The sequence below is a fragment of the Dermacentor variabilis genome, chromosome 3, assembly GCF_050947875.1.
Source record: "Dermacentor variabilis isolate Ectoservices chromosome 3, ASM5094787v1, whole genome shotgun sequence".
NCBI lineage: Eukaryota > Metazoa > Arthropoda > Arachnida > Ixodida > Ixodidae > Dermacentor > Dermacentor variabilis.
In genome coordinates, this window is record NC_134570.1 from 140,187,184 (window position 1) to 140,202,182 (window position 14,999).

General features: G+C 53.0%; 1 protein-coding gene across 1 annotated transcript in view; it reads right to left on the reverse strand.

Moving 5' to 3' along the window:
* Window positions 1-14,999, reverse strand: part of Atg1 (serine/threonine-protein kinase unc-51-like protein Atg1) — a 139,191-nt gene that overhangs the window by 25,356 nt on the left and 98,836 nt on the right. The window contains exon 5 of the mRNA XM_075686412.1: window positions 2,956-2,992. Coding sequence (XP_075542527.1) covers window positions 2,956-2,992 — 37 coding nt within the window. The remainder of the gene's footprint in view (window positions 1-2,955; window positions 2,993-14,999) is intronic.

A 14,999-nucleotide genomic window follows, 5' to 3' on the forward strand; every position in this document is an offset into this window, starting at 1 on the left:
GCAGCCCATTATACGTGCGTCCCGACTTGATCGCGCTGCTATCCGAGTCCTCCGCTGTCAACGCGCATCGTGTGACCACCACCAAGCGTTCAAAGTTGAGCGCGGGAAATTTCGCATAAAGAAATGTTTGACGCAGCACCGTGACTGGTGCGCGGAGCGTATTAAGTGCAATCTGCAGGATACGTCGATCGGCCACTGCATCGTGCGGCAAGGTTGTGTGCAATTCATTCGCACAGAAGTGGAAGGACCCAGAGCCGGTACATAATGCAAGGATTACTCTTGCTCGATTCTATTCCGTTCCTTCTCCACCGCTCACGGCCGGCCGATCTCGGTCATGGCGCGGACGGAGCGTGTGAAAAGGAATAAGAGTGAAATAGAATCGCTACATTTTCCTGGACCAAGCAGCGTCTGTCCGCTAACAAATATTTGAACTTTAAAATTGGAGCCCTCCAAGCAGGCGTCGTCGGTCGTAGTCCGTTCCATTCGGTGCAGCCTTTCGACAACTACGGAAACCATTTTTATCGCGGAATAAAAGGCTCAATCGATGCCACTTGTAACTGAGCTCCCTCCCTGCACATAATCCCCTATTCGCAAGAAAAGCTGGTGACCTTGAAGTACGTGGGGGATAGGCATGCTTTTAGCGAACGAGTATGGTGTGCCAAAAAATAACAGGCCACAGGAGAAAAAATAAAGCTGGAGACCCATAAGCGTAAGGAAAATGAGCACAGCCCTCGATTATAGCCGTTAAGGTTAGAGCATGAAATGTGCCCCAAGCTCCCATCTTGCGATTTCCAGGAACGCCACACGCGTACGTCACATTCAGGAGACCAAATCATCTAATCAGGTCACAGCGTATACCGGTATTTGACAACTATATAGACAGCCTCGTGCCGATGCCTCCTTTAACAACGACTGCGGCGCGCATGTGTAAAACCACTGGGCAGCAAACTAAACGTGACGGTCTGAGCACTTTCACCACAACACAATTATACGGGCCAACAAGAGCGAGAGGAGACGGAGAGAGAGAGAGAGAGAGAGAGAGAGAGAGAGCGGATGATCACGCGATTATTTCAGACACATGCAGTCGGCGGCAAACGACCGCCTTCCGGCGCATTACAATGGCCCTCGGGCGTTGTCGAGTGCGCTCATTTCGTTCCCCCAATCGCGTGTCGCCGTAGCTTCGGTGGCCTCCCCACCCGCGCGGCTATCCATTTGGACGAGCGACAGCAACGCCGCTGAACGAACTTCGCTGTCTGCATCGGAGCGCCAGCCTACACTCGGTATACTTAACCGCTTTCCTACCCTTTCTCGTTCGTCGAAAAACTGAAACATTCAGACTCAAACGCTCCCTTTCCCCCCCAAGCTGTCTTTCCACAGTATAGCATAAACGCAATACAGCAGCCTTCGCTTGTGCCGCACAGGTGGACGCACCTACCGCGCCGCCCGGCCCGTGCCAGAGGCAGCATGCAATATCAAAGCGAGCAATTACGTGCCGTGGCCGCGGACAGCGACCAAGGACGCCAGAGTGGCCCGCGGAGAGCGGGAAAACGTAGCGTTTAAAGAAAGAGAGAGAGAGAAATAAAGAGAGAGCTCTACCAGCTCAGGCACCTTACCAGTAAGGAGACTGGAGCGACCTCTCGCTTAGCAAACGAGGCTCGCCAACCCTGTCCCCTTCCAAGACAAACACCCTCCAGCCGAGTGGCCAGCGGGCAGGCAACGCGTGAAACACGCAGGATATAACGCGATCCCGACGCAAACTGAGGAACCCGTTTCTATTTGCTCCCCCGCGGGCCCGTTGTACAACAGCGGCCGCCCGGTCAGGGCCCGTATCGCAGCTGAGCGCCAACGGGTCGGCGGTGCGGCCAGACAGCGCGGCGTTACATACGCCGGCCAGGGATATAATGCACGCCCGGTGTGTCAACAATTACGATTTCTGAGATAGCGGAGGCAGCAGGGCGGCCATGGATGGTTACGCGGTTCAGGGAGAAAGTGCATTGGCACGCGCCCGCGCGCACGTTTCTAGGAAAATCTTTCTCAGCAATTAGTAATAGTTCTGCGCCGTGGCTGGACACGAGGCCGTTGCAGCCAATGGGGAGATATATATACAAGGCCTGCGGCATGAGCGCACAATGCGCGGGTTTCGTCACCGCACTATGTTAGCGGTTAGCGTAACAAGCAATATGCCATGCAGCCCCGAAAAGTGCGGTCCCTCGACGCAGGGTGAAAGTCTCGGAGGCGGGATAGTTTTGTTAGGGGCATACGATCATGCCAGCAGTCCATCCTCATCGCGCAATGTCACTTGTGCAGATCTTCCATTTCCCTCACGAACAGCACCGATAGAAAATCTTGGCGCCAAATCGATGCCTGTTACTGCTCCTCACGGCCAGTCTCAATTTTGAAAGCGCTCAGACACAAAATGCGAATTTCATCTAATTAGAGCGCGCCCAGCATACGGGAACGGTGTGCGCACCTTCCGCATTGAGATTACGAGAAAAACGCTGCTTCGTTAGCTTCCGGTATGCACTAATGAGATGGCGAAAAAAAAAAGAAAGAAAAAGATCAGCGCTACCTTTAAGACGAAACATGTCTTTCGCGCTGAATAGCGAAGGGAAGTGTTTGGAAAGGAACGGTTCGCCCACGCAGAAAAATCGTATGTTCTTGTGGTGCATACCGCTTCTCTTTTCGCAGCGTTGCCGAACATATGCGGCAATACATCGCTCTCCGACATTACAGGTCATTATGACAAACATCACTTCTTCGGGTTGCGCTTATGTGGGTTTTGTATAATAAGAATAAATTATCTACAATCACAAGACCCACATCTCGCTTTCGAGCTTCAAACGAATCTTCCAGGTCTGTAGATTGGATAAAGAAGTATGTGTGTCTGTGCGGGGGGGGGGGGGCGGAAAGGGGAGCAAGAACAACAGTTTATCAGCTGCGAAATGAACAACTCACCCAAGAGATACTCCGCCAAGTCTCCCCCATTGCAGTACTGCAAAGAGAAAGAAACCCAACACTCGTGAAAAACGCGTAAACCAACACTCACCGCACATATGTAAAATCACTTTGCATACATGAATACAAAATATCGATAAATAACAACTGCACCTCCCATAAGAGGGGATACGGAAAATACTGAAAGTAGGCTTTCCCACTCAATTAGGTTTACCCACACAAGGTGGCCAGGCCTTCGCTCACGGCACAATTGAGCCAAGTGTACGCTTGAAAGCAGCATATATGTTGTAAACACATACTATGGTAGTTAGGATTGCAGAACCAGCTCGCATACGCTTCTGTTTTACTTCAACTCGCAGGGTGACGGCCGCCATCATGTGTGGGTCAAACGAGATTGGCGGTGGAAGAGCACCTGCAATGGTTCGCACGTCCTCCAGCGCACTGCATAAGGACGGTGCGTGCGACATCTTTCCGTGTTTACTGCGCGCTGATACGATCCACATTTACCCAGCGGGATAAGAGATGTCATAAGTGCAGGGCTGCAGATTATTTTCGGCAAGCCATTGTGGAATGCGCGCATAACAAAAGGCGTCTCTGAATACCACTCCCCACCCCCCATCAGAATGCGACAGCAGCAACACGATACGAACCCGCAACCACGTCCTTAAGCAAGAAAGGCCACGGCCACTCAAACATCGCGGCGGGCACCCTTGCTAGCTTCACGCCAATTAAATGCACACCGTTAATTAAAAGCTAAAGACGAACAAAATTCCTGGTAGCGAATCGTGCGCAGCAACGCCGCGCACGCGAATTGCTTAATCTAGACGAGTTTGCGCATTCAATGTACAAGCGGGTTTTTCCCGGTAGACTGGCTGTGACAAAGTGACACGTCCCGAGGCTCATCCGAACGAGGACGGATGACAACCACACGCGGAACAGAACGCGCACTGTAAAGCAGACAACTGGCGTTCGGCTCAACTGACAACATCGTCGTGTACACAAGTGGTCGCCTTAACTTCCGTCTATCCGTGCTCGACGTTAAACCGTCAGGCATGTGAAACATACTCGCGACATACACTTTACACGAGACCAAACGTGTCCCGCGTTGCTAGTAGTCGGGGCACGGCAGGTGCAAACCATGCATACTTCCGCCACGGTAGCAGGTATGAGGCATCGCCAAGAAGCCAAAATACGTATGTCCCGAGAAAGTGGTTGCCAGGTGGCGTAACACGTGCGGGCTTCCCTGCAGCCTTTCAAGTACGCCGTGTGTTGAAGGAAGGCTCTCTCGTTGGGAGACGCTACGCTTAAGATATGCCGGAAATACTACATTTTATACTCGCAGAGCACGATACGAGCGCCAGCTACCAATGAGTTCACGATGGTGTGAACAGACTAGAGGCCATGTTAAAGTTACCGAAGCGTAACAGGAGGCGAGAAGCACTTACGACGCATAACTGGAATATTTCGGAACTCTTCGCGTACTGAGAACGGTGTGAGAACTCGAGCGAAGTCACGCAGCTGAGTCGCCGGCACTGGTCACGACGGGGGCACTCGAGCAAGCTTTCTCCAGGAATGCACAAAGTCGCCCTGCACAAGATGACCGGCCTGCCGCTCGTAAAGCTGCTGAAAAGCTTTGCAAAGAGTTTGGAAGGAAAGGGGGATCGCCATGGGTGACCAGAGGTGGGAGGCACCAAATGGTACTGCCTGCTCGCTGTTCGAGCGCTAAGACCGCCATCTTGCGTTAATCGAAGAAGATATGTGGAGAAGCGCGCTCGCGGAGTTTCGCACGTCACGCCTTGATCAGCCAGAGCCTCACCCATCCAACTTGAAGAGGAACCGGACAAAAAAATACATATATTAAATTATGGGATTTAACGTGCCAAACCCACGATCTGATTATGAGACACGCCGTAGTGGGGGGGCTCCGGATTAATTTCGACCACCTGGGGTTATTTAACGTGCACTCAATGCACTGTGCACGGGCGTTCCTGCATTTCACCCCCATTGAAATGCGGCCATCGCGCCCGGAATTCGATCCCGCGACCTCGTGCTCAGCAGTGCAATGCCAAAGCCACTAGCATCCACGGCGGGTCGAGAACTCGGACAGCAGTTGCCGCATCAAAAGAGGTAAAAATAGAGCCATTCGCAACTTTGGCGGTGGCACAGTGGCCCGTGCCACTTCGAAGTTGCCACAGCGGGGTGCAACACGCGAGCGCAGCAGTAAAAGCAGTACCGCTGGCTGCAAATAGCTGCACCAATGGAGGGGGAGGGGGGGGGGGGGGGAAGGATAGAACAGGGGGCCTCCCTCACCGTTGCACTGGAGAGAAAAACAAAACGGAGCACGGCCACGGAACCTTTCTGCCCTGGGCCACTACTCGCCCCACCGCCTCCCAGAAGAGGAGAAGGGGGACCTCAAAACAAAGCAAAGACGGAAGCCACAAGACGAGAGCAGAACAGAGAGAGGAAGGGGAGGGGGAGTCTGGCGGCAGCACCAGCGGAGGAGGCGCCCTTGATGTCCGCGGCGACCTCGGCCGGCGGGGTCCCCCCGCGCGGCGCCGCGCAGACTGGGCCAATCGGCGGCCCAGCCAGCCGCGTCCCGGTCCCTGCTGGCGCTAGCCGTGGGACGGCCTGGCGCCTTCCTGGAGTGGCGCAACAGCGGGTCCCCTCTTCTTCCACGAAGAAGAAGGAAGCAGCGGCAGTGTTACCGTGGGTAACCCCAATTACCCGTGTTCCGAGACGGGGCCACTGCATGAAGCTATACCTAACAGCTGCTGGCGCTTGCGCGCCAAGCTGGCATGCGCGTCCGAGTGATGAGTTTGATACCAGAGATGTCCGCGGCGAGTGCAGAACAAAGCGAGTCGTGCGAGCGCTTCGCACACTGCCAGGGCACTGAGAAAACGTGACAATGCATGGCGACGGGTCCGAGAGGGCGAAGCAAACGGCTGCCTATGACCGATGTCTCGCCCGGCTTGCAAGCCCCGAAGCAGCACGGTGCTGATCCTCCATAGCGTTAAAGGAGTGGAGAGGGAAAGTTTTGTTTCGACGCCGGTTCCTCATAACGGGCAACGGAGACTATGTTGAGAAGGTCAGTGCTGTTCCTAACGCGAACAAGCGATCTGTGAGTGAAGCTGCGAATACAACTCGTCCCTTACTGCACCATTTGCTAAAGAAAGCCCGCACCTAATTGCACAAAGTACAGCCGCCCTCGGGATATGTATTTCGGAGCACGGAAAATTACAATAAGTTAAATGTTCTCGCGAATCCTCCACAAAGTGTGAAATGTATGCCAGGAATGTGATGAACGTATGAAGAGGTATGAAGTCTACCTTTCGGTCGAAGGAGCTGGGACGAAATTTAGATTTCACTCGGATCCCGTGTTCCGAACGCTTGTGATGGGGGAGGGGGGGGAGGTTACTGGCAGTTCTTGCAACGACTTCTTTCCGAGCGCTACGGATTACGCAAAGGCAGAAAAATGCGATGACTGCACGCGCGTAAGCCGCTTCGCTACAGAGGCATGCTTGCTCTCTACGCAGAGAATATCGCAGTTGGTCCAACGGGCGCATGCGCCGATATATGAAAAGCAATAAGGGCGGCATTTCTGGCCTAATTGAAGTGAAGCAGTGCGAAACTAATAGGTTCATTTTGAACGCACGACGCGCTCGCATACGGCGTGAAAAGATGACGTCACAATGCGCGGGGAGAGCTCCTCCCTCGCAGAGGACACTCGAGAGGACAGAACCAGCGGCAAAGGACGTCAAACGCGTTGCGACGACCGATCGACCGCGCAGGGATGCTGAGCAACGTGATAGCGCGCTACGCGACAAAAAGGGTGCGCAGAGAAGCGTCGATCGCGCAATGCGAGCCGACACGGAAACGTGGCGCGCCCGAAAGAAGCAAGAACAGAAAAAGGTGCCAGGCAATTCAATGCCGAAAAAAAGAAAAGGGGGAGGGGGAGGTATACGCAGCTCGCTTCACTTTACTGCAGGGAGGACGCGCAAAGCGAGAAATCGGACGCGACGACAAAACACGCCGATCACGTGAGAGGAGGCAATGACGAGAGAAAACAGAGAAGTAGGGAACCGGGGAGCGGCAGGCAAACACGTGGACGATGTCTCTGTACACAGCGCGGAGATGGTGATAACCGCAGGCACGGAACTTCGTGGTCCGAGGGGACGAACGCCTTTTCGTCGTCCCCTTTTTTCCTAAGTGCCCGAAGTATACACTCCACTATCTCTCTCTCACACACACCCTGAAGGCGCGATTTGCCTTCCTCGCGGTTGTCGAACGCCGAGCACAGTGGATGGCGAAAGCCCCGCGCCAAGTTTCTCCATCGCTGATAAGAGATACCAGTCGGCGTCCGACTGGCTGGCGCTCCTGTCCTGGTTTCGCTTGCACGACCAAATGCGTGCACAGATAGGCACCCTCACCTCCTCGTATTCTGCTGTTCATGCTTTATTTATTTACTCTTTTTTACAGCAACAGCTGTTCAGAAGCTTTCCCACTGCGAACGCAGTGGATGTTACAAATAAATTAATAATATAAACCGTGGTATTCAACGTCCCGCAAGTGCTCAGTAAGTTGGTTATGGGAGGACGAGGAGGTCCTTCGCATGAGTTTCGACCACCTGGGGTTATTTAAAATGCACCTATAAGCCTAAGTACACAAGCAGATTTTTTTTTAAGCGAAGCTTTTCTTTGTGAACTCGCTGGGCTTCGTGACCGTGGGTGCTGCGGCCTGGCTGTTCCCTTGCCGAATAAGCCAACCAATCACAGCGGAGCACGCGCGCGGCTGGGTTCCTTGCACCACCACCAGATGGCGCTCGTCTCCGCGCATGCGCGGCGGCATTGCATTAGTCGCTCTAAAATGCCCGAATAAAGTCTGCCGTGCCACTCTGTGCGGACATTGAATGAACACGAGCTCTCGTTTCAACTTTTTTTATGTTATGTTCAACTCTTTTACTCATACAAAGGTTCCATGTATACATATTCAAACTCGTTGGATCAGCTGTATTTTTTTAAGAGGGGGAGGATTTCTTCTCCCCCAAAATGTGGCCGCTGCGGTCGGGTAACAAACCCTCGACCTCATGCTTAGCAGCTGTAGCAGATGTCCCCGATAAAATGTAGACCCAGTGGTTAGAAGGCCCCATAAGAAAGCAGTACCCGAAAGGGCAACTTCAATCCCAACAAAAAACCACGTTTCAACCAACGGCGCGGTACCCGAAAGGGCGAAAAAGCGGTACCCGAAAGGGCAACTTCAATCCCAACAAAAATCCACGCTTCAACCGATCGAGGTTACATCTTTATTGCAGCATCAGCTTACAAAGCACCATTTTGGGTGGGCGTGAACGTGCAGAATAAATTTTTTTTTTACAAGGGGTCTGTGACCCAGTTTATAGTAACATACGATTAACGAGTCTCTCGGCCCCGCGTAATTTTGTACGCGTGTGTATCAACCATCGCGAGAAAGGAAAAAAACGAATTCTATGCAGAGTCAACTCAAGCAGAAGCATTACGTAGGTGCCGCTACACGCAAGTGCCGTTTGTTGTTGTGATACCCAGTGGCCCAAGTTGGCGTAAAACAGGTTCACTGAAGAGCCCCCAAATACCCCCACGTGACCCATACCCATTAACACATACCCAGTGGCCCCAGTGGCACATCGGCCCAGATCTTTAAGCTGCACTCTCTTCGGGATCGGCCCACGAAAACGGCGACATACCGCCCATATAACGGTTACATAGAACCAGGTTGCACTCTACAAGAATGCATTGCATTAGAAACCATTCGGGAGAAGCAGGGGCCCAACACAGCAGGTTGCTGGCTAGGCATGATGCGGGAGGCCCCTCACACGGGTTCGTTCAAAGGACGACGTAAGGACAATATAGCCAAAAAGAAGGGAAGATAATGTGAGCAACAATGAGAGAGAGAGAGAGAGAGAGAGAGAGAGAGAGAGAGAGAGAGAGAGAGAGAGAGAGAGAGTCAAGAAGACCGGCGAAGGAAACGATGCGAGGCGTCCAAGGTGCAGCAATTTCTCGGCGGGCGGGGGCGCAGCGGGGTGCTTGCTCGTGGCGATGGTCGGATGCGCGCGCCCACCGCCTTCGGCCCCGCTGGCACAGACAGGCTAGCCCGGAGACAATGGGCTTCCGGCGGGGGATAAATTGCGCCCAAGCACGAAGTGCTATACCACGGCTTGCGCGGACACAAACTCGGTTTCGCTCGACGGCTGCTGCTGCTGCCATCTTGAAAAATGGCGCCCGGCTGTGCAGATGGCACAATCTCATCACTTCAGCCACAGAGTCGCACAGCGAACGCCAACTGGCGCGACGTTAAAAGCGGCCGTATACGTCCGCACTGTCCTGCAGCGGGTGCGTAATTAATTACCAACTAGTGGGATCTTAGCAGCGGCGCTGTCAAACTTCATTTCGGGGGTCGCCTTCGATATTCAAGGAAGGAGGAGGAGAAGGAAAGTGGTTTTCAGCCTGCCTGCATACTCTATTAGGGCGGCGTTTTCGCAGGGCTAACGGAAATCGCTTAGGCGGTTCTTGCACAGCTCAGGAAAGTCAAACCTACCAACTACGTATATATCGGAGTCTTGGACTGGATGCACGTACATCTAAAGCCGTTGCATAGGTTGCAAAGTATAAGGGACGCACATTTCACACTCCCTGTTGGACACTGGACCGACACGCTATTTACTCTGAAACGAACTCTGCAAGCCAGCACACACGTCATCTATACCGTGCGTGCGGTAGTTCTGTGCGCGCATGCCAGTGCCTACGACGTCCACGACGAGGCCGGTACACTTACCGCTCGCGCCATCCCCCCTCCCCCCCCCCCCAGCCTCCCCACGCCCCCGAGCAATACCCAGGTACACGGCGTCCGTAATATCGGAGAGCGTCAAACTGATTCCTCGAGGCAGGCTACCAGAAAAACACTTCTCGGTTCTCCTACTGCAGTATGCAGTGCAAGATCGGCCATTCAACTCGCCGCAGCCCGTTCCCAAATCACAAAGCGCATATGTGGGCCAGGACCACATTCGGTGAAGAAAAAAAAAAAAACTTGAGCTGCGCGTTTGTCTACATCTTTTACTTCTTCCTTATGGTCCACATCGCGAACGCAGAAAGGAGACGCAGAGACAAACAAAGAACCGCGCTCCGCTCCCGCCCGCAAGTTCAAGCAGCCCGGCATCAGTCGGCAAATGACGCGGCTCGAAGGGGCGCACGACATATACTCCCGTTTGCCCAGGAACGGCGGTGCTGCTGCGCCGGGAAACGAGAACGAAGAGACCCAGCATCGGCGCCAAATGCCATGCAAATCACCGCTTTCGCCGCCGAGAACCTCAATTCGCGCGCTGCGCAAGCTTGCAGCTCGGCCTCCCCGCAAGAGCGGGGAGAGCCGAGGAGCGAGTGACAGCGCATCCGCGCCACGCGGAGAGCGAAGCGGGGTTCGCAGAGGCAAGCGAACAACAAAGGTTGGCCCCCCACGCGGCTCCTTCCGAAACTGGTTCCTTTACCACACGTGGTAGCCGCCCGTATATACTCTTCGTACGTCAGTTCCTTGTTCTCTTTTGGGACAAAGAGCTGCTCGGCGGTTTCGTTAACAGACTCGTGGCAGAAGCGAGGGATGAAAAAAGAAAGAAGGACCGGCTCGGCTCAATCGATCGAAAGACTATACCACGGGATAGGCTCATCTCGTTTACGCGTGCTCGAAACAGTGCCCGAGTTTTCTCTGAAATGGTGACTCTCCGACCAACTCAACACGCGTGGGACCACATAGCGTGAACGATAATGGTAATATCTCGCAGCAGTAAATATCATTTTTTTTTCTGCTAGAGCCGTGGAAAAAAAAAAAAAAGAAAAGCGGCAAAATTACAGCGACACGATGGCACGTACGACGGAAATATCGGAACAGCTAACTACTGCCACAGAAAGAAAACTTGGGTATCGGATGGAGTCTAACCCCACGAGAAAACATTCATTTCGTTCAACCAGCTTAATTACGTCTCAAGGGGCCGCATAGGAATGCCAGAACAATGCGTGTGCGAATCATTTGTCTTCCCTCCGCAGTTCAGAGAGGGAGGTGGAGGCGGGATGGTTGTGATCGTAATGCTCAAAAAGAACGAATTAAAAACTTCTGCGGCAATGTGAGTTATGCACTAAGTTACGTACAAGGTAAAAAAAATTACCAGGGACCAAGATGTTCTGCATGATTTATATGTTCGCGTTGAAAAAAAAAAAAAACGGGGGTACAGTTGCCACCATGCCCTCGCACAAAGAACGGGGATTCCACACACCCACTCGCTGCATATGAGCGTGCTCCGAAACTGGGTTCTCGTTTCTTCTTACTCGCGCGAAACCTATAGCGCGCTGCAGTGGCCACGTCTCCGTGGAGAGAGGGAGAGGAGCGACAACAGGACGCCTACGCTGCACCACGCGCGCGCGTTGGTGCTGTCATGGTATGCATCCCCCGGGCTCGTAAACGACTGCCGTAGCTAAGGTGCACGAGGGAAGGGAAACGTTCGAAGAGCAGATGGCCGCATTTCACGGCCTTCCGACGAGGCGTCGCCAAGCGGCAAGGTGCGCGCACTGGCGAATACACGCGCAAACACAGTGCGCAAGATGACAGACCGCGTAGGAAGAGACGGAAAAGACGCCAGAACGCGTCGAAAGCGTAGCGCGCACCAAAGCGCGCACAAAGAGCGACACGCGCGAGAGACAGTCGCACGCCGCCACGCTACGCTGGAGGCGCAGGCCACGCCCAGCGCGGGACAAGACGACGACAACAATGGGCTCCGCGAGAGGCCTCTTTCTCCCGCCAACCGTGACCCGCGTATAACGGTCATCACCGCGGCCCGACTTAGAGGCCTGCCTCGTGGACGGGCTTGCTTTCCTGCCCGAGTTGTTTTCGTAGCAGATGCATCTGTAATGCCTATGGTTGCCGCCAATAGCACGCAAAGCAGGCCGGCCACTCCGCCGACGCCCCGCCGTTGTCTTCGGCGCTGAGATGAGCGTTGGGCGCACGCAAACGTTATCTCGCAGGTCATCCTATAACACAACCAGCAACATGTGCGCGCACGCGCGCAAACTCGTACGCATCAGTAGAGCAGCCACGACCTTGTTTCTGCGGGCGTTGTCATCGTGCCATACGTAATAAGCTGCCATTCGCCAAGGTGGTGGTTGTCATATGGCTTGCTAAAGAATCGGGAACGCTCTAAAACACCAATCTCCTGCAAATAGCGTGTAACTGTTCTTTCTTTTTTTTTTTTAACCGGCGTATGCATGTGTCCAGGTCGACAACGCAGATTTGCCCTTCCAAGGGCAAGCTGCTAGAGGAGAAGAAAGTTCACTGGACTTCGGCCCACAGCCTGGACACAAGGCTGGACATGCAACGGCGCATCAGTTACCTGATATGACAACGCATATTCGAGCACTGTATTCGAACGAAGAGATACACCTACCCGCGAGCCACGAGCAGACCCGCACAAAGAAAGCGAATAATTTGTAATATAAATGTTGCTGCCCGCAACGCCGTCGGGGACGGCGAATTTCGCTCCATCTCCGATGTTTCGCAAAAAGCCTTCCATGTGTTTACCAATACGCCTTCGTGGGGCGCGTTCAGAAAACACGTATACCCTGTCGCAACGGACTCGCGCTGCCCACAGAGTCGACGGTATGATTGCCTCGAGAGAGGTATAAAAAAGAACGCGAAGAAGCGGCCATGCCGACGAAACAGCAGCATTCCGTCGGAGCTGCGGGTTACACGATCGCCCGCTCTTCTCCGTCACCTTCCCCCAGCTGTGCGCTACAAACCCAAGGAAAGGGAACACGCGCGGACCGCGAGGGCGTGCATGCGAACGCAAATTTGAGCTCGCAACCCCCCTTCCCGCGGCGGCGAACGATTACGCGCTCAGCGCGAGGCGAGATCATCGCAGTCAACACGGCCGCGGACTGTTCCCCCCGCACGCACACAAAGGACGCTGATCGAATACGCGCGCGCCACGAGCCCGTCCGGTGACGTAAACTGGCTAGACAGTGGGGCCCGCATTGTGCTGGCGTTGTGTGTGTACGTAACACGTTGCCACAGCGTCTGCGACCTTGCAAGGAGTATACTAATGGCATAGCAAACTATCACCTGAAATCCGCTCACCCAATCCCTTGGAACGGTCGCAACCTCGCCGAACAATTGCGCCTCGCAGTGTAGAGAACTACAAGCACGTACCCTCTCTCCTCACGCGACGGTGGGATCCAGGCCAGCAGCCAGCGCTGATTAGGCATGTGTGAGCAAAATCCACACACAAAATGTGGACTTTTGCGGTTGTTCTGTTTAGCCAGCGACTAGTGAACGAATGAATGAAAGTCTGCTGCAAATAGTCTAGTAAGCAGGCATGGAGAACTTATCGAGCATTCGACTTGGATTGCCACAAAACGTGCTCATACAACGCGATCATATCAGCGATAGGAAGACATTGGGATACGCTTCAGCCAAGACACATCGGTCTATATAGACCTACACCATGACGCTACGTCAGGCAGATTGTCGGGAGTGACTTTATAGATGAACCTCATCTACGAAGGCAAGAGAGAGAGAGAGAGAGAGAGAGAGAGAGAGAGAGAGAGAGAGAGAGAGAGAGAGAGAGAGAGAGAGAACTTATTTGAAAGAAGGCAGAGAGGTCGGTGTGAGCTATCGCGCTCTAGCCTGCTACTCCGCACAGGGGTAGAAGGAACGGGGCAATAGGGCTGTGATGAAGGACGATGATGACATAGAAAGAGGGATGCACAACGGTGAAAACAAGTTAACATTCAGAAATGTCATCCATGAAGCCACTGCCAAGTTCCATACCTTCCCTGTGGTAACTAGTTCAAGTGAGCCTTCACAAGGAGGCGCTAAGACGAAGCTGGTGTGTGGGCATCCCCTCCATGAACAGCACGGGCGCCAACAAAAGCTTTGCAGCATGTAGAGAGCTGCGATAAGCGGCTCCAGTACGGCAAGCACCTGCAGGACACTTTTAGCGGCCGGTTTCTGGAGACCACTGAGAATCACGCGCATCGACTCTGCCATATACATAATGGCAATGCAAGCCATAAAATTGGAACTGTCTAAGTGGGAGCAGAAATATGAAGTACTGTAGGAACTGCAGAATGGGTTCAGGCCAGATAGATGCTTAGAGGATATGTTTGTACTAAGTGCATAGAGATTTCAGTAGCTCAGAGTATACCTTTATCGATAGCATTTCTAGATATTAAGGGAGCTTATGGCAACGTAGACAGGGAGTTGCTATGGCATATCCTTAAGCACGAAGGCATAGAGGACGATTTCGTGGATGCTGCTGAGGGAGATATATTGAGACATACGAGTACAAGTTGTATGGGAAGGTCTAAAAGGTAATGTAGTGGTGGGAATTCACCAAGGACTGAAGCAAGGTTTCCGCTGTCTCCATTATTGTACACGCTTTATGTTAAGGGCATAGAAATACGACTGCAAAAACAGCGAGTTAGGGTTTGATTTATCCTACATGCGTAAAAGACAAATGGTGCAACATATAGCTCCCTGGACTGATGTATGCGAACGACATAGTGCTAATAGCGGATATTAAGATAGATTTACAGATACTTGCGATTATGTGCGGCAGCGCAGCGACAAATACAGGCCTCATTTCTAGCACATAAAAATTGGAAATTATGGTATTTAATGAACACACGAGTAATTACGCGGTTCCAAGAATTTCGTAACAGTGAAGCTTGTGTGTTATATTGCGTGGCGTGAATCAGCCTACAATTACGGTGTGCCAACGATCGTTAATAGTGTATCGTTACAATTTCTTAGCTCACTGTGGGAAAAGTAGATTAGGACTAGCTGAGGTCGAGCGTGCAGGTGCACCTGAATGCACGTCACACTGGCAGAGTAGATAGCCTAGCACAAGCTCACATACGCAGGCAGCAAGGACACCGCGGCGTTAATTTGAGTGTGAATGTCACAAACGCGACTAAACATGCTAATAAATTTTCACGTGCGAAATAAAATGTACAGAGTTGGCACAGAGTTGGAGC